The sequence below is a fragment of the Aquarana catesbeiana genome, linkage group LG08 (assembly GCF_042186555.1).
Source record: "Aquarana catesbeiana isolate 2022-GZ linkage group LG08, ASM4218655v1, whole genome shotgun sequence".
In the NCBI taxonomy this organism is placed as follows: domain Eukaryota; kingdom Metazoa; phylum Chordata; class Amphibia; order Anura; family Ranidae; genus Aquarana; species Aquarana catesbeiana.
In genome coordinates this window covers 142,744,803-142,771,621 of record NC_133331.1, presented here as the reverse complement: position 1 = coordinate 142,771,621, position 26,819 = coordinate 142,744,803, and the positions used below count along the sequence as shown (strand labels likewise).

At 46.4% G+C, this 26,819-nt stretch overlaps 1 protein-coding gene across 1 annotated transcript in view; it reads right to left on the bottom strand.

The window, feature by feature from the left end:
* PIK3AP1 (phosphoinositide-3-kinase adaptor protein 1) overlaps positions 1-26,819 on the bottom strand; it is a 212,025-nt gene that overhangs the window by 11,414 nt on the left and 173,792 nt on the right. Inside the window, exon 15 of the mRNA XM_073596509.1 lies at positions 7,509-7,579. Coding sequence (XP_073452610.1) covers positions 7,509-7,579 — 71 coding nt within the window. The remainder of the gene's footprint in view (positions 1-7,508; positions 7,580-26,819) is intronic.

Here is a 26,819-nt window from a genome sequence, read left to right as displayed (position 1 = left end):
ATGACATTCAATTACATTTCTCCTTTTATCAGTTCACAGAACTCAGAATAATGATTCCTGGTTGGTTAGAAAGAGGTTTTGTGCAAAATGGTTTAAAAAAGTGTTTATTTCTTGGAGTCCATTGAGGGTTATACTGTTGCCTACTAGAGAATTGGATACTGGCAAACAAATAACTTTAGGCCAGTCCAGGATAACCCCTCTGGCTATCATCTTGCCTCTGTGTTTATGATCATGCAAAACTAAGTGGTGGGACTTGTGTGCCTAGACTCCAAGAAAAAGATTTTATGGCGAGTACAAAAAAAAATTTTTCTTTCTCATCCACTTTCATTTTTGGTTAGTCCAAAAACATCCCAACTATGGGGTTGGGCAATACAGCAAACAAACTCTTAACAAACCCAAGAAAAAACAAAAAAGTGCTGGGGACTGCCTGCAGTTTAAAGAACCACTTGAAGGACCTTACACCTGAAGCTGGTGACAGATGAGGATGTAATATCCACCTAGTAGAACTTTATAAATCTGTGAACAGAAGACCACGTCAATCTTGCAAATATGGCAAATGGTTACTTAATGCTGAAATGCTCTTGAAACACAATTCTAGCAGAGTGAGCCTTGACAGGAAAGGGTGGAACACAATCCTTGAGACCGTAAGCTTGGATGATTTTCTGCCTGAGCCACCTAGATATTGTTAAACAAAAATCTGCAGCACTTATGCAGAGCCCATCTGAGGAATGATCTCTCCCATCCTGAACCACATCCAGATAATGGAGACAAACATTCTTCAGGGGAATTGGAGCTGGACAGAGGAACAAGAGAACAATGTCCTTAGTTGAGGTGAAAAGCAGAGGCTGCGTCAGGCAAGAAAGAAGTCCTGAACCTCCATACCACCTTGTCTCTATGCACAACCAGAAAGGGTTCTTTGCAAGCTAAGGCCACAAGTTAAAACACTTGTCTCAGAGAGGTGATGGCTACAAGGAATTCCAATTTGTAGGTGAGAATAGAGAGGCAGGAACGTCTCCAATAGGTTCAAACAGTGGAGAGAACGAGATACAGAAACCACTGAGTCAAATGGAAGAAAATAGGAGAGATACTGTACATGGGAAACTTCATGTACAAAGATCTTAATGAAGACGTAAAACAAGACAGAAAGATAGAAAAGGCAGGAACCTAGGCCTTGTTAGTGCTGAGAGCCAAATGCTGGTCTAGACAAAGCTGCAGGACAGAAAGGATTCATCACACAGAGAAACCCCTGGAATCTCCAAGAGTCACACCAAATAAAGTATGTCTTCCATGTCTGATAATAGACCTTACAAGAATTAAACTTCCTAGCTTTTAGCATACTATGAAATAAAGACTCAGAGATGCCCCTGTGCCTTAGAACTCAGGCTTCAACACCCATGCCGATAAAGCCAGCAAACATAAAGCTGGCAAATCGGTTCTTAGATAGAAGAACCTGATGATCAGGCAGGACCCACGGAGTGCCTGCCAGGAGGCTGACCAGGCAGATATACCACATCCAAGTGGATGTGGTATATGTGGTATAGAAAGTGGAGCAAAAAGGATTACCAAAATGTCCTCCATCTTGATCTTGCAAAGCAGAAGAGAAAGAAGATTCAGACGAGGAAGGAGGAGCGTTAGTGTGAAAATAGCAAAAATTAATTTGCTATCGTCACGCAATTGGGTGGGATCAGGGCGCACTCTCTGCGCCCAGAGCCCACCCTATTTTGAAGCCTATTGGAGCCTCTGGTTCTAATTAGGTGCTTCAAAAAGTACCACCCCCGCCATAGAAATCCATACGTCTGGCGTCCTGAAATGGGGGATGGATGGGGGGGCACCCGTGCGCCCACAATGCACGGGCCACCTCTGATTCAGTGTCACTTACCCAAGACACAGATCCTAGGATACATCTGGTTGCAGGGACCACTCTCCGGGTTCAGGCTCTGTTGGGTGAGGAAGCCTGCCTGCCAACTGTCTACACCTGGGATGTATACAGTGGCCAAGGTGGTAAAGTGAAATTCTGCTCCAGAAAGAAACTGATCTACCTCTCTTGCCACTGCAAGTCTACTGGTTCGATGCTGAAGGTTGATGTATATTACTGCAGTGGTGTATCCTGATCAGATGACCTTCTAAGCAGAATGGTTTAAACCTGCAGAGACATCTAAAGTGCCCAAAGTTCCAAGATGTGAATTGAGAGACATTGAAAAAAGTTAATATTATAATAGAAAGGGTGCCAACCTTCAAATTATTAGTGTTTTTTTTATAGTGTGTAAACCACTGAATACATTTAAATATGTATGCCCTCCTTCTTGCCTTCTGGAAGAATTCACGAAGGATGCCAGCCTGTCAAGCTGGGCAGGACTGCTGAGCGTCAATGCAGGGGGCTTGGTCGTCAGAGAAGACATCTCTCTTAATTTAATTATGTAAAGTAGGGTGCTACTACTAAGCTTGTACATACAAACAAAAAAATGTGAAACACCTTTTTGTGCACTCTGAAAAACACAAAATATATAACAAACACTTTCATATACCAATATGTCAAAAATACTCCAACCAATGTTATCAACAAAAAATCCTAATGTCAATGTCCATAAAATCTATAAAAATCTATAAAATAGTTTCCACTATTTCCACTATAATTCATCACTGTCCTTATATGTGTGAAGTAGTCCCATACACTGTGCCGTGTTTTATCAGTGACAACTTCTTCACTCCCAAATATGCTCCATCAAGTGTGGTAAAGGGAACTACTCACCAGATTCATATGGCTATAAAGCCCTTCTCAGCCTTTAAATGATACCAGCATGGAAGATGAGGAAAATTCAACATGTAATATGCCCTCCTGTGCAGCTCCTCTCTCGCATCCAAGTAGGAATCATAAATCCCCAAAAAAACAAAACCGCCACCAGCACAAACAGCCTGCGTTGACGGCGTTCTGCCCCGCCATTCTCCAAAGGGATTTGGTGTGCATTTCACCTGTGCCGGATGTGACGTCACTGGCAACCCGGAAGTGACAGCAACGACTCAACCTCAATGCATTTCACCAATAGGTGACGCCTACTGGCTTGATTTTAGTTTGTGGATTTTAATAAATGTGCTGTGCTATTAATCTACTTATGTCTTTTTGAGGATTTATGATTCCTATAAGGATGCGAGAGAGGAACTGCACAGGAGTGCATATTACATGCTGAATTTACCTCATCTTTCTTGCTGGTTTCTTGCTTCACTATCTGAGGAAAAAAATCCTCAATGTGAAATGGTAGATGTATGAATGGAAAAATGTATGCTACAGGCAAGGTGATTAAATACATGAACCGGATGATGAGTAGAAATGAAATTTTATGTTAATAAAATTAGACACGAGTAGGGAAGGCAAGGGGGAGTGGACTGTGTACTGTAGCAATATGTGTACACACAGATATGTGCACACCAATGCATGCACAACTTGATACATTCAAACGCACATATAAAAATATATGTCCAAAAAACAAAAAAAACCCTGTGTGCTGGATATATATAATATATATTTGTGTGTGTGTGTGCATACATCTACTCATGTACAATGGTTTGATAATGAGAGTGAAACTAATTCCAATGAATGGTTATGTGTTATGTAAATGAGAATTGACAACATTGGAAAGGAACCAAGCAGCGGGCTAAAGGCAATGCTAAAATGCTAAAATGCTTCAATTGCCTCATTTAGACCATCAGGGGATAATGTATTGAGTCTGTGGATCCAAACTGTTTCTCATATGACTAACCTAGTATATCTATTGTAGTGTTTTGATTCTAGAACTTCTTCTATTATAGTTGCTTTTAATAGGTTATAGTCCTTATTGTGATGTATCGAAAAGTGTCTTGAAACACTTTGATCTTTGAATCCAATCTAATATTTAATCTGTGTTTATTAAGTCTTTGTCTGAAGGTTTGTATTGTTCTTTCCACATATTGTAAATTGCATGGGCAGGGCAAGACATATATCATGTACTGGGAGGAGCAATTGAGAAACTGTTTAATGGGCCATGTCAGACCTGTACTGTTGGAACTAATATTGATGGTCATGGGTCCCAACGTTTGACAGCTAAGACATCTGGAGGTCCCAGAGTTACAGTAGCCAGATGTGGATGATGCTGGAGCACAAAGGTGATGACCCCCTGGGGATTTTATTTCACTGATAGAATGTGGTGGTATATAAGACTGGAGTGAAACTTGGCAAATAGGGCTGCCTCAAAGGAGACTACCATCAGGCCCAAGATTCTCAAACAAAAGCAGATAACTCTTTGACTGGAGAGTTTGATTCTGAGATCAGAAAGTATGAAGTATCTCCTGTGGAAGAAACACTTTGGCCTGAGCTGTTTCCAAGACTAGACCCAGATAGTCCAAACAATGAGTTGGTTCCAGCACTGATTTCCAAAGGTCCGGGATCCATCTGAACCACAGCCAAAGCGCTCTTGTCCAACAGAGCCAATGCCTCTGTAGGAGGTCATCTAAGCAAAGCATCAATAGTCCTGGAAATGGGACACTGCTAAGAAAGTTCTCTTGATTAAAAGCAGAACCAAGGAAGGGATATGGAGAAACTTGCTCAAGAGGCTCAAGAGGCTGCACAGCAGCCACAGAAGGGGAACCCATCTTCAAGTGATCAGGTCCTATGAAGGCCAGTGGATATACAGTACCCCAACAATTGTACCTTTAGCAGGAACACAGTGTTCTACCTGCTGACAATCCATGGGGGGCACAGAGACCTCCTGTAAGAGAAGTCTGGCTAACAGATGCGCACCTGCACACAAGCACGGGCACACCAGTGTGTGTAAAAAGGACTTGTATTGGCGCGCACAGGCATGCGCCAATGCGCGTGCACAGGTGCGTGCCAATGCGTGTACACAGACGCGCGCCAATGCGCACACACAGACGCGCACCATGGCCCACGCACACGGGTGCGTTCCAATGCGCACACGTGCACGTCTGGGCGCCAAATAGATTATTTAAGCTGAACACTGACACATGAGCCTTGCTGAGTGGTCTTTCAGCTAGTACCTGTTACCTGAATCTGATCTGTTCCTGCGTTCCTGTGTTTGACCCGGCTTGTACCTGAGATGCCTCTTGGACTTCTGCCTGCCTTCCTGTGACCCCGGCTTGTGTTTTAACCTTGTCCCTGCTTCATGTTCCTGTACCGCGCTGCCCGACTGTGTACCGAACCTGGCCTGTATCCCGTCTTTGATCCTGTCTCACGTTCCAGTACCTGCTCTGCTCGGCTGTTGATGACCTCCTGGCTTTTGTACCGACCACGACTCAGCCTGCTGTTCCAGCAACACGGAGTTCCAGTCCTCGGTGCCTGTCCGGTAATCTGCAGCTATTGGGCTCCTGCCAAGACCCATCCTGAGCCACCTGCTACATTGGCCCTTGTGCCACTCTGTGTCTTTCACTCCCTGTCATCTCTATCATGGGTGCTAGACAGGAGGTGCAAGAGAAGCCCTCTCTACAGCTCAGTCTCCACCAGGTACGTGACACCTCCTGTGATGACTTCTGCTTGTCACGCATGAGATGAGAGGCAGCCAGATGCATAAACTTCTCCCTTCAGTGCAGAAATCACCAGTTGAGACAAATGTAAATGCCTTAATTCCAAGGAAGACTGTGAGGTCTCAGTGTCATCCATCTTAGGGACAAAATCACAAACTTTTCTGGAGGTAAAGGTCCTGCATCACCTAAGTGATGTCCAACAAAGTCCAACTCAGGAAACTCACTTTGAGATTCTCTAACGATCAGAAGACTATATGTTCTGGGGAACCAGACTGAAACTCCAGGTATCCAAAGAGATGTTGTCCCTCTAAGGCCATGCAGTACAAGTGCTTCCTAGATGTGGCTTCTTCAGTCCAACAATAAAATGACTTCTGCATATGTACTGAAAGGAGTCCTATGTGGAAGATGAGATGGGAACATTCCAGCAGCCTGTCAAAACTGTAGGCTAAAGCAATAACCATTTGCTCTAAACGTTCATTAATCAAGGGGACAACCACAGTAGGGACTGACACCTTTTAATAGTTTTTCACCAGTCAGCCAGAGTTTGGCAAAGCAAAGTCATGGTTAAGATGGTAAATATCAAGACCTGTCAGCAAGAACAGAGCTCTAGAGAGGACTTCCAACCACATCAGTTGGGTCCTTAAGACTAGTTCAGCCTACACTGGAATAGTGATTGCGTTGTTAAGGTGGGACACTGCCAGTTCTACCTTTGGAGCAGACCACGTTTTAGCAAAGTCTTGGGGAAAGCAAACATTTTTTCAGTGTTTTGAGGCTCCATGGAGGAGGTCTTGGTACAGCAGCAGAGGTGCAGTCAACACCCAGTAGAGCCAAGGAAGTCCTTGAAGATAATATAAACTCTAGGAACAGAGGGAAAGCATGATTCCAGGCTACAGACGTTGGCTATATCAGTAGGTGTGCTGCAAGCATCATTGGAGCAGTTAATAGAGTGTGAGGTTGGCGCACCCAGTACTGCAGGACTGTCCACCATGTCTAGATTTAGACATGCTGCACTTGCATGGCAGTAAGGTATCATAAGAGTCGGAGGAAGGGGCAAGGCTTCGGGTACTCACAAATCCCAAACTCTGGTAACAGATGTGGGCCGGATTGCTAGAGGTGAACATAAGCCACTGTAGGTTGGAAGCAGGAATAGACCAAAGATCAGAGTTCCACGTGGCTCTTTGCAATGCTAGAGCAGCAGTGGGGAGATGCCTCCTTGGTGCTGAATAGTGGGAAAAGCAATGTGTAACATGCTTGCTCGACAACTCACCCAGCAGATGACATTAGTTCCCCAGTGTTAACCCCTTCCATGGTATGAACCAACCGAAAGTGTAAATTTTAAAGGCACCCAGCTATTTGAATTGATGTGGTAACTCCTAGCGCTCAGTCTGACTGGCCTACTCACAGAGTGAATCATCAGGGACAGGGAAAGCACTGATGCAATGCCAATGGCCTTGGCCCTGGAAAGTGCTTCTCGTCTAACTTGTTATCAGAACAGTGTCTGGAAAGTGCCACTACATCACAGGTGCCGTATCTCTAACAAGTAAGATTCCCAGAAGGATGGTACCAGCAACTGTGGAGCAGCAAAAGAGAGCACCATGCTGCATCTGGGTAACAGGGCAAACCCAAAGGTAAGTTTGCAACAATGTATAAGTCTTCTCTCTTCATTTTTACAAGTGCTTTTTTCTACCCCACATCCTCGAGTTCTACATGCCACTAATGTATTTTTTGGAAATGTTAAACTGATAATGAGCATGCATTAATCTCTTGTGATTTGTATATTTTTGCACATATTCATTTTTTTTTCTTTTCACATAACTCCTTCCTGTAACTAGAACAGAAAATACATGTTTCCCATTTTCACTGATACATTTAACATTACTGTAAACAGACATTAAACATTATTTGTCCTTGTAGTCTGGAATGCAGTGGATTTTTTACTGATGATTGAATGAAGGCAACGATTACTGTGTCACTCATTGAAACACACATGCAATTACCTCATTATCTCCTTCCCTTCCACTACTCAGGCTTAGTGTACTTCGAGTGCTGGATCGGTTACTGTTGCTGCCTGTATTAGAAAACACACACAAAGAGCAGATGTAAGAGATCTTTTCAAGTTTATCTTCATATATGGTAGTAAATGATAAAGTAAAGGAGGTCTCATATCTTTCTTAAAGACTTTACTATCGCTTTAACCTTTTTGGAGTTACAGACCCCTTTAAAAATCTGATGAAAACTATGGACCTCCTCCCCAGAAATATTTACATAAACACAACTTTGCATGCAATTAATTTATGTACTTTATTCTATTGAAATTTGATTGCCTCATACATATATGACATACAGAAAGTTTAACCACTTCACCTTCCGGAAGGTTTTCCCCCCTTGCTGACCAGGTCATTTTTTGCTATACGGCACTGCGTTACTTTAACTGACAATTGCTCAGTCGTGCGACACTGTACTGAAATAAAATGTATGTCCTTTTTTTTTCCACGAATAGATCTTTTCTTTTTGTGCTAGATACAAAAAATGACCGACAATTTTGTAAAAAAAACAATATTTTTTACTTTCTGCTCTAAAACATCAACAAACATTTCTTCATCATTTTTTTTTTTTTTTAACAGAGGGAATGTTTATTGAAGCAGTAAGACATTACACATGGAAATGCTACATTAGTTTGACATAAACTAGCTAACAATAATTGCAATACTCAGTGTCAAATTACAACACACCCTTGGTGACAATGCATCACTTCAGGGCTTCAGTATGCCAGACTAGAAGCAGGGGGGGTAGGGGGGAGGGAGAGAGAGAGAGAGTGGGGAGGTAGGGAACGGGAAGAGCCACATCCATCTTAGGTCATGGGATATATTCCCGGCATCTAGTAGGTAAAAAGAGGATCTAGCTATACCTGCAGATCCCTCAGGCAGTTATTTAGTACCATTTCTCATTTTCCCCAGGTGTCTATATCGTGAGGTGCCTAGCCTGTACCCAGGCTGCCAAAACTTCTGAGGATAGTTACGTCCCATATAAGTACATTTGTATAGGGGTAGAACAGTGTTAATAAGCGCTCTCCATGCTGAGAGCTGGGGGGGGGGGTCCTGGAGCTTCCATTTGGACAGAACCATCTTCCTAGCATAGTAAGCCACGTAGAATGTGAAGAGTTTAGTGTGCTTGGTGGTTACCAGATTATCAGTGATGCCTAGTAGAAAAACAAGTGGGTCCCTGTCCAGAGAGAGGCCTGTAACCCTATTCATGTCAGGAACCACTGCCTGCCAGAAGGTTTGAATATGGGGGCATTCCCACACCATATGAATAAATGTTCCCACCAAGTGCCTGCATTTGGGACAGGTGTTATCCACACCTGGGTAAATCCTGGAAAGTCTGAAGAGAGCGTAGTACATTCAATGCATAAATTTTAATTGCACAAATTGGTCCTTAGCTGAGATCATAAGTGGCATACATTGTTGCAGACCCTCAGTCCAATCCTCCTCCATCAGAGCAGGAATGTCCCGCTGCCACACTCCAAACAACCGGAGCGTGTTCGAAGTATCTTTGCAGGTAAGTCTCAGGTATATGGAGGACAGTGTGCGGCTGACGTCGGTAGCAGCAAGAAAGGATTCAACTGGGTGTACAGCCAGAACAACCTCATCAGGGAATTGGGCCCATATGGCATGTCTGAGTTGCATATATCTAAAGTACATCCACAAAGGTAGTTTAAATTACCTCCTAAGGTCCTCTAGGGGACGGAGGTGTCCTCCTGACATGATATGACTCATTTTGGTAATCGTATATCTAGCCCAAACTTGGTTCTGGTATGGATCTGAGATAAGGTAGAGAGGGATTGCCCCATAGTGCAGTGTGTGGAGATATGGTGCCCGGCTCGCTGAGATGTTGGGTAACCTGCTTCCAGGCCAGAAGTGTTGTCTTAATAGGAGTGGTTACTTGGGAGCTATATTTTGGCCCTCGATATACAAGATTGCTGAGTTCAGAGTAGGACCTTAGAATGGCCGCCTCCAAATCGACTGCCAGGTTGGAAATGTCTTGAGCAAACCACCACCTCACGGTGACCAGTTGTGCAGCCCAATAGTACTTCCTGAAGTTTTACAGGGACAGACCACCTCAGTCAGCGAAAGCTGCAGTGTGGTTTTGGCCACACGAGGGGTCGAGCCCGCCCAGATGAATGAGGTGATGGCTCGATCAAGTTTAGCAAAGAAAGCAGCTGGGATAGGGACCGGGGACTGGCGGAAGATGTAGAGGAATTTAGGGAGGTAGGACATTTTTATCAGATTTACTCTCCCCACCGGCGTGAGTGGGAAGTTCCTCCATATATTGCAACGGTGGATAAATTGTTGGAGCACAGGGTATAAGTTGTCATCTAAATATTGTAGAGGGTCCGTTTGGGCGTGAATGCCTAAATATTTGAAAGGGGATACCTGCTGTGGGCGACCAACTGGTTCCCATCTGATAGTGGAAACAGGAGTGATTTGTCCCAATTCACCTTAACTCCTGAAAAGAACCCAAACTGGTCAATAATAGCCAGGGCCGCCTGTAGTGACCGTCGGGCATCATGCAGGTACAGCAGTGTATCATCTGCGTACAGAGACACCTTTTCAACCGGGGGGGAAATGAGATGCCCTGTACCTCCTCAGAGGTCCTCAAGAGCCCCGTCAATGGCTCAATTGCCAATGCGAAGAGGGCCAGGGAGAGGGGACAGCCCTGCCTGGCGCCTTGGTGGAGAGGGAAGGGAGCCGAAAGCGTACCATTCATCCGAATTCTGGCCGAGGGGGCCGAATAAAGCATCCTCAGCCAGGCGATAAAGTTAGGCCCTAAACCAAACTTCTGAAGGACAAGCCATAAATATTCCCACTCCACTGAGTCAAAGGCTTTCTCAGCATCAAGGGAGGCCACCACCCCGGAGCCCCCCCCAGCTGAAATACCGGCCACGACTGTGTGGAGCCTTCTCAAGTTGATGTCAGTACCCCGTCCCGGCATAAACCTAGTTTGGTCTCTGTGGACAAAGGATAGAATGACCTTGTTAAGGCGAGTCGCCAGCACCTTCGCAAGGATCTTTGCATCCATGTTAAGCAGCGAAATGGGCCTATATGAGGAGCATAACTCAGGGTCCTTGCTGGGTTTGGGTATCACAACAATAATAGCTGTAGACATCGAGGGGGGAGGGAAGAGGCCTAAAGGGAGGCCGACAATACTTCCAAAAACCTACTAGCCAGTGCCTCTATATGTGCTTTGTAAAATTCCACCGGGAGACCATCATCTCCCGGCGTTTTCGGCAGAACCAAGTATACAAAAGCACCCAGACCCTGGGAAGAGGCCAGCTCCTGACCCCTCCCCAGCACCCCACCACAACACCCAATGAGAAAAAACCTTTTGTCAGCAGTTATGCAATTACATAAAATACATTCCTTCGTTTGCACAAGTAACCATCTCAACCCGTAACCCCCTCCCACCCCGCACACCTCCCCAAACCAGGGTATGCCTGTATCCCAAAACTAACCATAGTCACTGACTACTTGGGGTCATGAACAGAGAGCAGCCAAATATGTTCAACTGCGAAAACAAAAGAAAAAAAAAGGAGGTGATGCCGCCAACGAGGAGATGCCGCCAATGAGCGGGAACCAGTAGGGATGTCTCCTGAATATAAACAGGGGTACGAACTTACATAGTAGGACTGTTACGTCATGGAATTGCCAAAATTCATGGGGGGACACAGTAGGTTCTTCATCCAGTTATATCTCAAAAGGCAAAAGTGGTGTACAGGAAAAGAAACCATGTGAGCAACCCCACCTCGTTGCAGACCATGAGCTAAACACCCCCCACCCCCCCCAGAGGTGAAGGAGGTAAACATGCGAGTCATATGCTGCATGGGCTGCAATCAAAAGTCCAACGGAACTCAGTCAACAGCATGCCCCAGTTCTAGGCAGAGCTTCAGCCCCCATAGCTGTCAGGGCTAATGTAAGCTAGAACAGCCCGCACAGCTGGCATTGCAGGAAAACACCTCCATTAAGATGAACAGTGCAATTAGGGGGGGAGAGGGGCAGGGTAGTACTCATTGATCCGGATAAGTAGTCTCACAGGGATGGTTTCAGCGTGGAGGCAGCATGTTCAGCCATTGCGATGCCTCACTAGGTGAGGTAAAGAATCTAGTGGTTTCCCCCTCTTGCACCCGGAGGCGCGCTGGAAAAAGCATGCTATACTTGATAGCTTTTGCTCTCAGAGATTGGTTCACCATGTCGATTTCTGGAGCTTCTGGGTGTCCACAGAAAAATCGAGGAAGAACATCAGCCACGCAGCCTCATGGAGGATATCGTGCAGCTTACGAGTCTCTCGCAGGATTAGGTCGTGGTCTTGGAAGTTGAGCAGCCTGAAGATGAAGGTACATGGCGGGGAGCCAGCCGGCCCACGTTGTGGTGGCATCCTGTGCGCTTTCTCCACCACAAAGTAGGTCGAGAAGGCCGCCAGAGGGAAAAGTGTGCAGAGCAGCCGCACCGTGTATGCAGGTGGATCCGAGCCTTCCGATCCCTCAGGGAGACCTATGATCCTAAGATTGTTCCGTCTGTTACGGTTCTTTGCGTCCTTGGCTCTCGACTCGAGGGAGCGAACTCTCACCTGCAGGGTGTGCATGGAGTGATCGCGGACCATATCTTCGGTATTGCCCAGCCTGCGCTCAGTCTCTGTAACCCTCTGGCAGATATTATCGAAGTCCTGCCGAATGAGGCTTATTTCCAGCTGAACGGCGTCAATCTTGGTGGCGAGAGTTGACGGCGTGGATTGGCAGCCTGTAATCGCCTGAATTAGAGTAGCAAAGTTACTCTGCTTTGTGAGTGCGAGTTCCGGAACCTCCGTCTGGGACGCCATGTTGCTCTTACTGGCCACGTATACAGCTGCTCCTCCAGGAGACTTGGGAGATTTAGGGGTGTTACTCTGCTTTTGCGTCTTGGTTCTGTTTCGGGTCCATGCCATTCCCTGCCGGGATATGGCCGTGGATTTTTACAGACTGGGTCACTGATAATGAAACCATCCTATGGTGACAGCATCGGGTGAGGGAATTGCTAGACCTAAAGAGTTATTGATCTCTTATGATTTGGAGATCATTTGAGTCTGGTAAGAGGCTGTGTCATTTAAGGAGCACCTTGGAGCACTGGAGCACTTTCTTTGATTTGAGCGCTCGGCACGTGGAGAAGAGCAGTGTTTTTAGTGATTTTTTTAATCCATTTTCTATGAACTTTTTTTGATAAACTTTTTATGTGAGATTTTTTCACAATTTGATTTTTTAATGAGCTTTATTTGATGAATTTTATACATATCCATTATATTATATATATCCATTATGTTCATTTCTATAAAGGTTCCTTTTTGCACATATTTGATTAATTATTTTGCACTTGTTTGATGAATTCGTTATTCAAGTTATATCACAAGTATATTTTTACTTATAAAGTATAATACACAAATTTTTGCACATTGTTGATGGCTGAAAGTATGCACTATAGGGGTATCTCTGACCATGCTCCCTTCTTTATCCAACTCAGGGCGTCAGACAACTCCTTGGATAGAATGTGGAGGCTTTCTAGATTTTGGATAACTTATAATACAGTCGATTCGAAATTCAGAAAACACCTCCATACTTTTTGGAGTGTAAATCCTGACTCCGCTTCTGAGGCCACGGAGTGGGATGCCTTTAAAGCTTCAATGAGAGGGCAATACCAACTACTTATAGGTCAGGCCCGTAGAGAACGCAAAGCAGAATTAGTTAGAGCTAAAGCCATGGCTTCTGAACAAGAAAAGCTATATATCTGTACAAGGGACCCCCATTGCTACCATAGGTTGCAGTCACTTACCAGAGATGTCCTTCTCCTTCGGACATCTTTGACTAAAAAACAACATCTACATCAATCACAGAGAATATTTGAATAGGGCGAAAGAAATGGGAAACTGTTGGCCTGATTGGCCAAGGAACATACAGCTAGCATAATACCTAGAATCTTAGGTTTTGGTGGTGAATTGCTTTCGAACGCTGTGCATATTTATTTTATGTTTTGTCTCATATTACCAGACGCTTTAGAGCCCCAGAGTGGACTATATTGCTAGTGAATTAGTCATACCTGTCTGAGGTTGATTTCCCAGTTCTTACCTCCACATATCGTGGCAAGCTGGATTCTCCAATTACTTTGGAAAAGGTGCAAAAGGCATTGAGTGTTCTTTAGTCAGGTAAGACTCCTGGTCCTGATGAAAATCCTGAGGAATTTTATAAGAACTATGCAGAGGACTTACTTCCTCCTATTTAATCCATGTTAATTCAATCATTGGAGGTGGAGTCGTTTCTGGATTCTATGAGTTATGCGGTGATTGTGGTGCCTGGAAGCCTGGGAAGAACCCTGACTTGTGTTCCTCTTGTTGCCCCATCTCTCTTTTGAATTCAGATGCGAAGCTTCTCTGTAAAAATATTGGCTAATTGCCTTAATACAGTGATTAGGGCTCTGATCCATCCGGATCAGTCCGGCTTTATGCCAGGCAGGGGAACGGAAATTAATATAAGACATCTTTACACCCATATGGTCCTGGCCACACCAGATCACTCAGGGGTGGTGACATCCTTGGATGCCAAGAAAGCATTTGACTCGGTTGAGTGGGACTACCTCTGGGTTGTTCTGATTGGCTTTGGGTTCGGTCCCCATTTTCTCTCCTGGCTGTGACTGTTTTTTTGCCCATCCCCATGCTAGGGTTAGGACCAATCAGACTCTTTCAGTGGCTTTTCCTTGGGTAGGGGGACATGTCAGGGTTGTCCCCTCCCTCCAGGCCTATTTGCTTTGGCTCTAGAGCCCCTTGCCTTTCTTCTTTGAGCTGTTCCCGTGGTGAGAGGTATTGTAGTCGGATCAATTGAAGAGAAACTCTGTTTATATGCTGATGACTCCTTGTTGTAACTGGCGGATGCATCCTCCTCTCTTTGCTCGGCGTTGGATATCATTGACCGCTTTGGCTGTTTTTCAGGTATATGTATTAACTGGGAAAAATCGGTGCTTTTGATGCTTTATCTACTGTCCCCCATTCAGATATGCAGACGCCGCTCCAGCGGGTCAAGAAATTTACCTATCTAGGGGTCTGGGTGGGGGAAACTACTACTGACTACCTGGAGAAGAATGTCTCTCCTTTAGGTTCATGTTTTGCATGCAAATGTACTAACTGGCGGTCCCTTCCCCTGATCCCAGTCAGACAGGTTAATTTGATAAAGATTATTTTTTTACCCAAATTCTTATACATTTTTCGCCCCAGTTATTATTCATACAGTGGTCTTCCGAAAATTGGATGGCATAGTTTCTTTTGTCTGGGGGTACCCCCCGACTGGCTAAGTCGACTCTGCAGTTGCCCCTGTCCCAGGGTGGCACAGTACACTGGTTGTTCTCCCAGCCCAGACACAATCCTGCGGTGACCCTAGAGGCGGCCCTATTGGGCTCTTATGCATCTCTTAGTAAACTTCAAGCCCATCCATCTGTAACTGGCCCTATGAAAGTAGTTGTCCACATCTGAGCTCAGGCTAGGAGTATATATAGAGAGCCCTCAAAGTTTTCTCTGCATCTTTCCTGGAAGGGTAATTCCATGCTTTCCTAGCTATATTCACTTCCTGATCCACAACTCTGGGCCTTTCACAGGATAACGACTTTGAAGCATGTCATCTAATGGGAAAGTGATACCCTTTACTACCCTGAGTCATACGTTCTCCCTGCCTAGCTCTATGGCTTTAGATACTGGCAATTTCAAGATTCACTTAAGAAGCAACTTCCAGAGCCTATGGTACTGGAGCCCAAACCCGATTGAACACCTCTTAGCCTCCGGGGTGCTGGGAAAGCCATAGTCATCCCTATACCTTTGTCTTTCTGTGGCCTATGATACCAAGTTAGCCTGCACCTTTGACCGCTGGCATACAGATATTCTTGGGCTTACCAAGGTGAACAATTAATTTCTCCACATGGCCTATTGTACTCCCCAGCTTCTGGCCAAAATCTACCCTCAGGCAGACCCCTTGTGCATGAGATGTGCCACTCTCTCCGGCACCTCCCTATACATGATGTGGTCTTGTCCTAAGATTCACCTTCATTGGGAGTAGGTGGTTTACACGCTTAATATGTGTGATCTGGCTCTACAGCTGGACCTGCTTCTTCTGTTGAGTCACCTGGAGGACGTGGAAGTAGATAGACATACCAAGCTTTTTCTTACCTATGTCTTATTTTACGCAAGAAGAGAAATTCTGCTACCTTGGAAGTTTCCCAAGCCTCCCACTGCATCCACCTGGTGGAAGGCGATCTATTCAGTTCTATTTCTCTATAAAATAACATGTGAAAGTAGGAATTGTCCTAGGAAATTTGATAAAGTGTGGTAGACCTGGATAGATGCTTAAGGCTAGGATGTTTTAGATGGAGTGTGAACATTGCTGTCATTTGCGCTATTCCTTCTCCTTACTCCCCTCTCCTTTCCACCCTCCCTTCCCTCCTTACCCCCTCCCCTCATTATAAACCCCTTTCCTCTTCCTTCTGGCCTCCCCTTCCCCAATTTCCCCTCCTTTTGCACTGCTTTACCTAGCAGCAGCCTTGAGTGTTGGTTGTTCCTACTCCTGTAATAAATTAAGCAGTAGGTGTGGCGCTGTTCTAAGATATATCTGGAGTCTAATGGTTCTGATAATGCACTCTAACCAATATCTGTTAATGGTTAATTCAATAAACAGCCGTGGTGCAAAAAGGAATGTGAAAACATAAAGTGACTGATACTTAAAATACGGCTAGTACTCTAGCAAATTAATAAATCTTATGCTTAATGTGACATAAGTGCAGTAATCCAATAAAGTGACTGGTGCTTTAATTCCAGTGGCTTAATCAATCATATGCATGTGCATATCGTGACATAAGTGCAATGCTGAATGTAAATTAAAGTGACTTTTGCTTCATTAAACAAATTTATATAGCACAATTCTTATATATAAACGCAAAGTCTTTAGTAAAAAGTGACCGGTGCTTTCCGATCGTGTCTCTGTGCTGGTGCTTCTTATGGTGCTCCCCTATAGGTATTGCACTCACCAGAAATATTCACCCCGCAAAGGGGTATTTCGCATTCACAGTGTTTGCCGCTGTGTGGCAATTTCCAGATCTGCGCCTTTAAGGGTCTCTCCTTCCTTTGGTCTTTAAATAATCATCCGTTTCACCCTCATATAGAAAAAAGATGCTCCCATAGCATAATACCATTTTCCAAAAAGTTTATTGGGTGTATACAGTTGAAAACATACTCACATTGCCTCTGTATTCTTGAAATGTTTAAAAATCAGGAAGCCGGGATGGTTGGCGTTCCATGGCTATAAACTGGAAGTGACGCAAAGACGCTATAAGCTCCTCCCTATGCGTTTCGTCATCAAGACGTCAGCTGGAGCGGTGCCGGTTTAGAGCCGTGGAACACCAACCTTCCAGGCTTCCTGATTTTTAAACGTTTCAAGTATACAGAGACAATGTGAGTATGTTTTCAACTGTATATGTACATATGACTGACACAAGGTTGACTTTTTGGACATAAGTATCTTTAAAGATGAAAATGGCAGACTAACAAGCAAACTACTTAGGAAGCACACTGCTGGCAATTGGAAGCCGATGCGCTCACGAGGAGACTATTGGCAAGAGGTTACACTAAATCGTCTTTTAAAAAGGCCTTTAATCGTGTTAAGATACTAAAAGACAAGATCCTTTTTTCAAGTCTAAAAAAAAAAATGAGGACAACATCACTAAGATTATACTACGGTATTCCAATGAACATGACAAAGTGAGAAAGATTCTCATGAAATACTGTCCCATTCTCACTGGGGACCCGATTATTGGGAACCTAGTCACTAAAAACCCACAGATTACTTATAAAAAAGCTGGATCCTTTGCTGGGAGACTTATGCAGAGGGTATAAAGGGGGGATTCCAGAGGTGACGCCTGTAAGACCTAGGGTACTTTTCCTGGCGGATCATGTTACCAGTGTCCTGTGATTGGGAGAAGAACATACTTCACGCTGCCTAATGGTGACCGCTTTAGTGTGAAGCATTTTGCTAAATTGCAAGATGGGAGGCATTGTATACCTTATGCAGTGTCAGTGTGGTTACTTCTACAGAGGGAAAACCAAACAAGAACTAGGTCAACGTATTGTCAAACACATGCACAGCATGAGGATTGACAATCTATATATGCCCTTGGGCCGACACGTGGCCAAGGGGCATAATTATAGAATGCTCAAAGTTAACTTTACTGTATTGGACTGAATTCACATTCCGCCCGAGGAGGAGACTGGAATAAGATTCTACTCCAGGGCGAAATGTGCTGGATTATATCTCTTAATGCCACAACACCACCAGGCCTAAATGAGTGTGAGAGCTTTAGTGTCAGGTCCCACACTTACCAGAAAGGTGAGTCCGCTTGGGCAGAGGGTAGGCTCCCTTACGTATCCGATTCGGGGCCCCTGGTAGAGTAGACAGGAGGCCCACGAGTGCGGAATGGTGTGAGGGCCTGATGTTAGGGTCCTGGAGCAAGGTGGTCTGGCAAGCAACCGGTAGAGCTTCAAGACTGATGGAGCAGATGCTGAGCAGGAGCTAATCAGGCTGGTCACACACAGGCAGAGGTCGGCAACGGGCTGGCGGCAACGGTACAAGGGAGTAGGCAGAAACAAGGTCAAACAAGCCGGGGTCGGGTTCAGGCAGCAATCAAGGGAGGTCCAAAGGCAAGCCGGGTCACAACGGGTCGAACTACGAAGATACAGGAACACAGGAAGATCACGGAACAAGGTACAGAGCTGTTTGATCAGGCAGCACCGAATCAAGGTAGAGGCAGGCTTAAATAGGCTAATTGGCGCCAAACGCCGCGCTCGTGTACGCGCCGATTCGCCAAGGTGCCACCGCGCCCCGTACGCGCCCGAGCGCGCCCCCGACACCGGCGTGCATGCCCACACTACCGGGCACGCCCGCAGTAACGCCCATAGGCGGATGCGCGCCAGCGCGTTAGCGCGAACGCGCGTACGCCCGGACGCCACCCTGCACGCCACGGCTGGTCAGCCCAGACACTCCGGTGCCCCCAGAAACACGCGCCCCGGCACGCACAGAGACACGAGCGCCAACGCGCCCCGGCGCACACCGGCGCCCAATCAGGTAACCTCTCTGACAGTGCCCCCTCCTCAAGGGCAGACTCCGGATGCCCAGCTGGGCCATCTTTGCGGCATGAGAGGTTTTAAAAGACTGCAGAAGTTCTCTGGCATGTAAGTTATTTTCCGGCTCCCACGAATTATCTTCGGGTCCATAGCCCCTCCATTTTACAAGGTATTGAACCTGATTGCGTCTTCTTCTGCAATCTAGAATTGCCTCCACTTCGAACTCCTCTTCGCCATCAACCACAATAGGTTTGGGTGGGCCAATGCTACAACTGTAAAAGAAGTTGGGGGTGACCGGCTTCAGGAGGGACACGTGGAAGACTGGATGTATCCTCAGGGAGTTAGGAAGGTCAAGTTCGTAAGCTACGTTATTGATTTTTCTTTTAATCAAGAAAGGACCCAAGTATTTGGGGCCCAGTTTCCTGGATGGACAGGCCAACTTGAGGTTAGCGGTAGATAACCAGACAGAATTGCCAGGTTCCAGAACAAGTTCTCCCCGTCTCTTCCTGTCTAAGATTCTCTTATAATCTTCCTGAGCCTTGGTCATGGTTTCCTGCAGCAATTTGTTGTTGTTTGAAAAAAAATCCAAAGTTTCGGATACAGCAGGAACAGGGCACTCGGGCATAGGTCCAGGCAGGAAGGATGGGTGGAAACCATAGTTGGCATAAAACGGTGACTGATTGGTAGCTGAGTGTAGTGAGTTGTTGTAGGAGAACTCTGCGATGGGAAGCAGGGAGGCCCAGTCATCCTGGGAAAATGCAGAGAAACAGCGGAGGTATTGCTCCAAGGTTTGGTTCGTCCTCTCGGTTTGTCCATTTGACTGTGGGTGGTAGGCCGAAGAAAATGACAATTCGATTTCAAGGGCGCCACAAAGGGCTCTCCAGAATCTGGAGGTGAACTGGACGCCTCTGTCCGAAACTATATTGGTCGGTACTCCATGCAGTCTGACGATCTCCTTAATAAAGATGGAAGCGGTCTCCATGGCCGAAGGGGTGCCCTTCATGGGGAGAAAATGGGCCATTTTAGACAGCCTGTCTACTACGACAAAAATGGACGAAAAACCTTCTGATGGGGGGAGTTCAACGATAAAGTCCATTGAAATCATGGCCCATGGTCTCTCTGGGACTGGTAATGGTCTCAACAGACCCCATGCTCTTGTCCGGCTACTCTTGTTTCTGGCACATGTGTTACAGGACTCCACATATTCCTTGCAGTCTTTAGAAAGGTGAGGCCACCAAAAGGTGCGTTGGACAAGATCAGTTGTCTTCCGTGTGCCGAAATGACCGGCAAGTTTGTGATCATGGCACAAGCTTAACACCCGCACTTTTAGCTCCTCAGGGACCACAATTTTATTCTTGAACCAGAACAGTCCATCCTTGGTACAAGCTTCAGCGGGTGGAGACATTCCCATAGAGGATCGTCTGATTTGGGAGATTAGATCCTCCTGTAGGATCAGGAAATTTCCGGAGGGGAGAATGGTGTCTGGAGACAGGGCCTTCTCAGAATCCAGAAACATTCGGGAAAGGGCGTCGGATTTGACATTCTTGGATCCGGGTCGGTAGGTTATGTGAAAAATAAATCGGGAAAAAAAAAGTGCCCATCTGGCCTGCCGGGGTTTCAATCTCTTGGCCGTTCTTAGGTATTCTAAGTTTTTGTGGTCCGTGTAGACCAAAATGGGGTGAGCTGCACCTTCCAAGAGATAACGCCATTCCTCCAGGGCTGCTTTAATGGCTAGAAGTTCCCGATCTCCCACGTCGTAATTCTTCTCGGAAGGGGAGAGTTTGCGTGAGAAGAATCCCACAGGGTACAAGAGTGCTTTGGCACTTTGTCTTTGTGAGAGCACGGCTCCAACCGCGACTTCGGAAGCATCCACTTCTAAGACGAAGGGCAAGGCAGGGTTGGGATGCTTGAGAATAGTGGCTGACGTGAACAGCGCTTTGAGTCTGTCAAAGGCCTCTTGAGCCTTAGGAGTCCAGCAGAACCAGCTTCCTTGTTTAATGAGTTCCGTAATGGGAGTTATAATCGAAGAGAATCCTTTAATAAATTTCCTATAGAAATTGGCAAAGCCAATAAAACGCTGTACTCCTTTCTTGTCTAAAGGTGCAGGCCAATCCAGGATAGCAGATACTTTTTGCGGATCCATTTTGATGCCGTCAGGGGAAATGATCAAGCCTAGGAACTGGATGGATTGGAGCTCAAACTCGCATTTTTCAAGTTTGGCGTAAAGCCCATGTTGTCTAAGCCGGGTGAGTACGTTTCGTACGTGTTTGCGGTGTTCAGTCAGGGAAGCAGAGAAAACCAGGATATCGTCCAGGTAAACGATGACATATAAGTCCAAGAAGTCCCGAAAGACATCGTTGACGAAATGCTGGAATGTAGCCGGTGCGTTGCACAGACCAAAGGGCATGACAAGGTACTCGTAGTGCCCGAATCGAGTATGAAAGGCCGTCTTCCATTCGTCCCCCTCTCTTATGCGGATCAGATTGTAGGCTCCACGGAGGTCCAGCTTGGTGAAGACGGTGGCAGATCCTAATCTCTGGAATAATTCGGGAACCAAAGGTAGTGGGTATCTGTTCTTTATAGTGATTTTATTAAGCTCCCAGTAATCAATGCAGGGACATAAGGAGTGATCCTTTTTTTCTACAAAGAAGATGCCTGCCCCCGCTGGAGATGTGGAGGGACGGATGAACCCTTTCTTCAGGTTTTCGTCTATATAGACCTTCAAGGTGCCCAGCTCCTGCTCAGTTAAAGGGAAAATCCTCCCGAAAGGAACTTCAGTACCAGGTAGGAGTTCTATTGGGCAATCGTAGGGTCTATGTACTGGAAGAGTTTCTGCTCCCTTTTTACTGAATACGTCCAGGAAATCCCGGTAAGGTTCGGGAAGATTTTGGTAAGACTTAATTTCTGAATCTAGGCACAGGCATTGGGAGGATGTTAAAGGGGTCCCCCGTAAACAGTGTTGTTTGCAATAGTCCGAAGAAAACTGGATCTTGCCCGTAGACCAGTCGATGCTAGGATTGTGAGCCTGTAGCCAAGGTATTCCTAAGATAATTGGGAAGAGGGGAGAGGAGATGACATCTAGGCATAAAAGTTCCTGATGTTCCGGGCCAATGGTGGCCAGTAGAGGAACTGTTTCCTGGGTAACAGGACCGGAGCGGAGGGTGGAGCCGTCCGCTAGGAAAACTGCCAGTCCCTGGGCCTTAGTTTGAGTAGGGATATGATGGTTTTCGACAAAGGTCCGATCAATGAATCCGCTACATGCTCCCGAGTCAATGATGACCGGTACTGGGATGTTCCTTCCAGGTAACTGTAATACAATGGAAAATGTTAGGTGGTTACCGGAACTAGGTAAGACAGGTGCACACAACGAGGAGGACGGCAGGCACTTACGTCTTTTATTTGGGCATGCTCTTGCAAAGTGTCCAGGCTCCCCCCACAGTACAGGCACAGGTTAAGTGTGCGTCTGCGTGTCTTCTCCTCTGGGGTCAGACAGGGACGGAGCAGACCCAACTGCATGGGTTCAGGAGCTTCCTGGGTTGGAATAGATGAGACAAGTGGAGCTTGATTCGGGGCACTAGGGGCCCTGGGTAACATCCAGGTGAGGCGTGGGTGGCCAACAGATCTCTCAGAGCGTCTTTCTCTGAGGCGGCGGTCAATCTGGATTGATAAGTTGATTAGCTCCTCTAGTGTCTGAGGTACCCCCACCCGTGCTAATTCGTCCTTCAAGGGGTCCGACAACCCCAGCCGATATTGGTGATGCAAGGCCGCGTCGTTCCACTCTGTATCTGAGCTCCAACGCCTGAACTCCACAGCGTAATCTTCGGCCGCTCTGCGGCCTTGTTGAAGGGAGTGCAAGGCGGCTTCTGCCGTGGCTGTTAACTGAGGGTCCTCGTACAGCTGAGACATAGCTAAGAAAAAGTCACTCAAAGAATCCAGAGATCTGGCCTTTTGCTCCAGCAGATGGTGGGCCCAGGTCTGAGGCTCGCCGGTCAACAAAGAAATGACGAACCCCACTTTGGTAGCCTCCAAGGAAAACGTATGGGGTTGTAAGGCAAAGTAAAGTTCGCATGCGTTGCGGAACGCCCGGAACTTGCAACGTTCCCTGGAGAACTTTTCGGGTGTAGGCACCCTGGGCTCCGGTGGGAGCATAATTACAGAGGGTGCTGAGGCAGGATTAGCAGATGCTGCTCCCGGAGGGGAGGCTGAGAGGGCCTGGACCTGTCCTTCCAGTCTGGTATAGCCCTCCTGTAGGCTTTTGACGGCTTGGGTAAGGCCCGCTAGGTGCCTGCAAAGTTCATCCATGGGGGGGGCCCCCTGCCCGGACTCAGTCATGGCTGCCTGATACTGTCAGGTCCCACACTTACCAGACAGGTGAGTCCGCTTGGGCCCGATTTGGGGCCCCTGGTAGAGTAGACAGGAGGCCCACAAGTGCGGAATGGTATGAGGGCCTGATGTTAGGGTCCTGGAGCAAGGTGGTCTGGCAAGCAACCGGTAGAGCTTCAAGACTGATGGAGCAGATGCTGAGCAGGAGCTAATCAGGCTGGTCACACACAGGCAGAGGTCGGCAACGGGCTGGCGGCAACGGTACAAGGGAGTAGGCAGAAACAAGGTCAAACAAGCCGGGGTCGGGTTCAGGCAGCAATCAAGGGAGGTCCAAAGGCAAGCCGGGTCACAACGGGTCGAACTACGAAGATACAGGAACACAGGAAGATCACGGAACAAGGTACAGAGCTGTTTGATCAGGCAGCACCGAATCAAGGTAGAGGCAGGCTTAAATAGGCTAATTGGCGCCAAACGCCGCACTCGTGCACGCGCCGATTCGCCAAGGCGCCACCGTGCCCCCGCACGCGCCCGAGCGCGCCCCCGACACCGGCGTGCACGCCCACACTACCGGGCACGCCCGCAGTAACGCCCATAGGCGGACGCGCGCCAGCGCGTACGCACGCACACCCGGACGCCACCCTGCATGCCACGGCTGGTCAGCCCAGACACTCCGGTGCCCCCAGGAACACGCGCCCCATCACGCACAGAGACACGAGCGCCAACGCGCCCCGGCGCCCAATCTGGTAACCTCTCTGACATTTAGACCCTTACTTGAGGGCTTTAGTTCAGGCAAAACAGATTAGTTTCATGTAACATGATACAATAGGGTTCCCCTTTATCTGACAGTAATGAGTAATTTACACAATCCCCATTTTTTTGTTATTATTTTTTTGTTATTTATTTGGTTATTGGCATTGCTGCCTGATGTTTTTAGACATAATTTCCTTCTTCTTTGCATCCTTGATGTGGATGCTTCATATCTCGGGCATTGATGGTTTAGATTTAGATGTCACACCTTTGGGTTTTCGTTGCTTTTCTATTTTTCTATTGTTTATACGGAATTTGTTCTTTCTAGATTATATGGTTAATGCATGTTTTGTAATAGTAAAGGCACTGCTATACTATGCATGAAGACCCCCCAGTTTGTGTGCTCTCATGTACATGCACCGGCACACAAAGGCCCCTGGTGTTCAACTAGGGGCCTTTATTTTTCTCCAGAATGTATTGGGAATTATGGGAATTTTCTTCCATCCCATCTTCTAGGAGATAATGTGTCGGCAGTTCATTTTGTCCCCATAATGGCCGCTACCCTGGTCTCCGGGTAGCGGAGACGGACGGAGACAGGTTGTGACGCGGCAACGCATGACATCGACTTGACGCGGTCACGTACGGCATTTACTCTTTGCGCATGCACAGTATATAGGAAGCCGGAGATCGTAGCTGGTGCCATTCTTTTCTCCACACTCATCTGTGTGTGGATGTTTGTCTGCAGTGGAGCAATGTCACTCAGTGGACCACAGCGGGTAGACCCCCATATCTGGCTTCTTTTGTAACTGGATAGTTTGAAGTAATTTTCCATTAGTTAAGTTCCTTTTGGATATAGGTATTTACTGGGTCAACTTTTTGAGGAATATTATGCAGGTTGATCCAGTATCCCCAGGAATAGATATTCATTATCCTCCGAGGGATTTGTTTCTTTCCTTCTTTCCTTCCATAGTGCAATCATCCCCCTCTTTTTTGGCGCCACAAGGATGGATGTTTTCCGTCGGTCCTTGCATGTCATGAAGAGCATATGATACAATCGATATATATGGTTCTCTCTGCAGTTTAAGGAGTGCTTTTATTAAGAAGATTCAAATATTGTAAGTGTATGTGTAGATGCATTTATACATACATGTGATGTTTAGAAGATATATATATTTATATTTTGATTTATAATGCCACCATTTTATATATTTTCAGAAGTGGTATTATCCCCTGAAGAAGATTTTGCTTATACATTTCAAAACACGTTGGATAGCCCCATCTACCACCTATCATCAGAATTCATACCGACGAAGGAACAGCAAGAAGTTGGGGAATACCACCTCAGGACTGTTTTGAACTTTGTATTTATGTTTATGTAGCATGATGCCATTACTTTGGTACACCATGTTTATATTGAGGATAGACTTTTTTTATCTATTTATAACTCTGTTTATATGGAAATAAATATTTTTTTAAAATAATATAATTTTTCTTTTTTCAAAATTGCCTTTAAAATCCCAATTTCAAGGTTTGTTCCTATATTCTATTTCAAGGGATGATGGCAATTACATGCATAGCCATATGAGTCTTTAATTTCACATGTGACTGTACATTGAAAGAAGAAGCAGCAAACTGATGAGGTCACTCTGCTCTCTCTCCTTATGAGTATGTTCCCCTTATGCTGATTTTGCCTTTCCAAGTCTGAGCTCTGCTGTACAGGGACTGCAAGAGGCTGATACTAAGTCAAATACAGGTGTGTATACATGAATACAGATACATGAATACAATACATTAAAAAGCATACACATTAATATGCATTAACCCAATGCACCACAACAGACCAAAAGCTGTGCATCCAGCATTTTCTGTAGTGCACTGCAACAATACTTAGTGGGTTGCCACGCATTCCACTATACTGTATCACATGTTCTTCAGCAAGGTGTGTTTGGGTGCCATTCAGAATGAATGGCACCACATCACACCAACACATGCATTGTCACACATTACTGCAACATGATTGTGTAAATGGGACTTGAGGCTGTCTTTTATACTGTATCTGCCTAAAATTCAGCTTTAAGACGAAGATGGCACAAATGTATGACTTCACACAAGTGAAAAGCATAACAGTTTTTAAATAGAGTGCTTAATCCCTTCAAAGACACCTCATTGACCAGTGTTGTTCCAGGATTCTAATCAATACTGAAAGATATAAACAGGGCTGGACTGGGACAAAAATTTGGCACTGGACTTCATCCAGACTGGCCCACTTTAATTTGCAAACACGCACAAAAACAGTATATAAACTATACGTAATTGCGCAAAAAAGCTTCCCCTTACATCAAAGTCCCTAGAGAGCCCCCCTTACATCAGGGTCCCCAGAGAGCCCCTCTCTTACATCAGGGTCCCCAGAGAGCCCCCCTTACATCACGGTCCCCAGAGAGCCCCCCCTTACATCAGGGTCCCCAGAGAGCCTCCCCCTTACATCAGGGTCCCCAGAGAGCCCCTCTTACATCAGGGTCCCCAGAGAGCCCCCTTACATTAGAGTCCCCAGAGAGCCTCCCTTACATTGGAGTCCCCAGTGAGCCCCCCTTGCATCAGAGTCCCCAGAGAGCCCCCCATTTACATCAGGGTCCCCAGAGAGCCCCCCTTTACACCAGGGTCCCCAGAGAGACTCCCCCTTACATCAGGGTCCCCAGAGAGCCCCTCCTTACATCAGGGTCCCCAGAGAGCCCCACTTACATCAGGGACCCCAGAGAACCTCCCCCTAAATCAGGGTCCCCAGAGAGTCCCTCCTTACATCAGGGTCCCCAGAGAGCTCTACTTACATCAGGGTCCCCAGAGAGTCTCCCCCTTACATCAGGGTCCCCAGAGAGCCCCCTTACATCAGGATCCCCAGAGAGGCCCCCCTTTACATCAGGGTCCTCAGAGAGCCCCCCCCCTTCATCAGGGTCCCCAGAGAGCCCCTCCCCACTTACATCAGGGTCCCCAGAAAGCCCCTCCTTACCTCAATGTCTCCAGAGAGCCACTCCTTACATCAAGGTCACCAGAGAGAGAGCGAGCAGTGA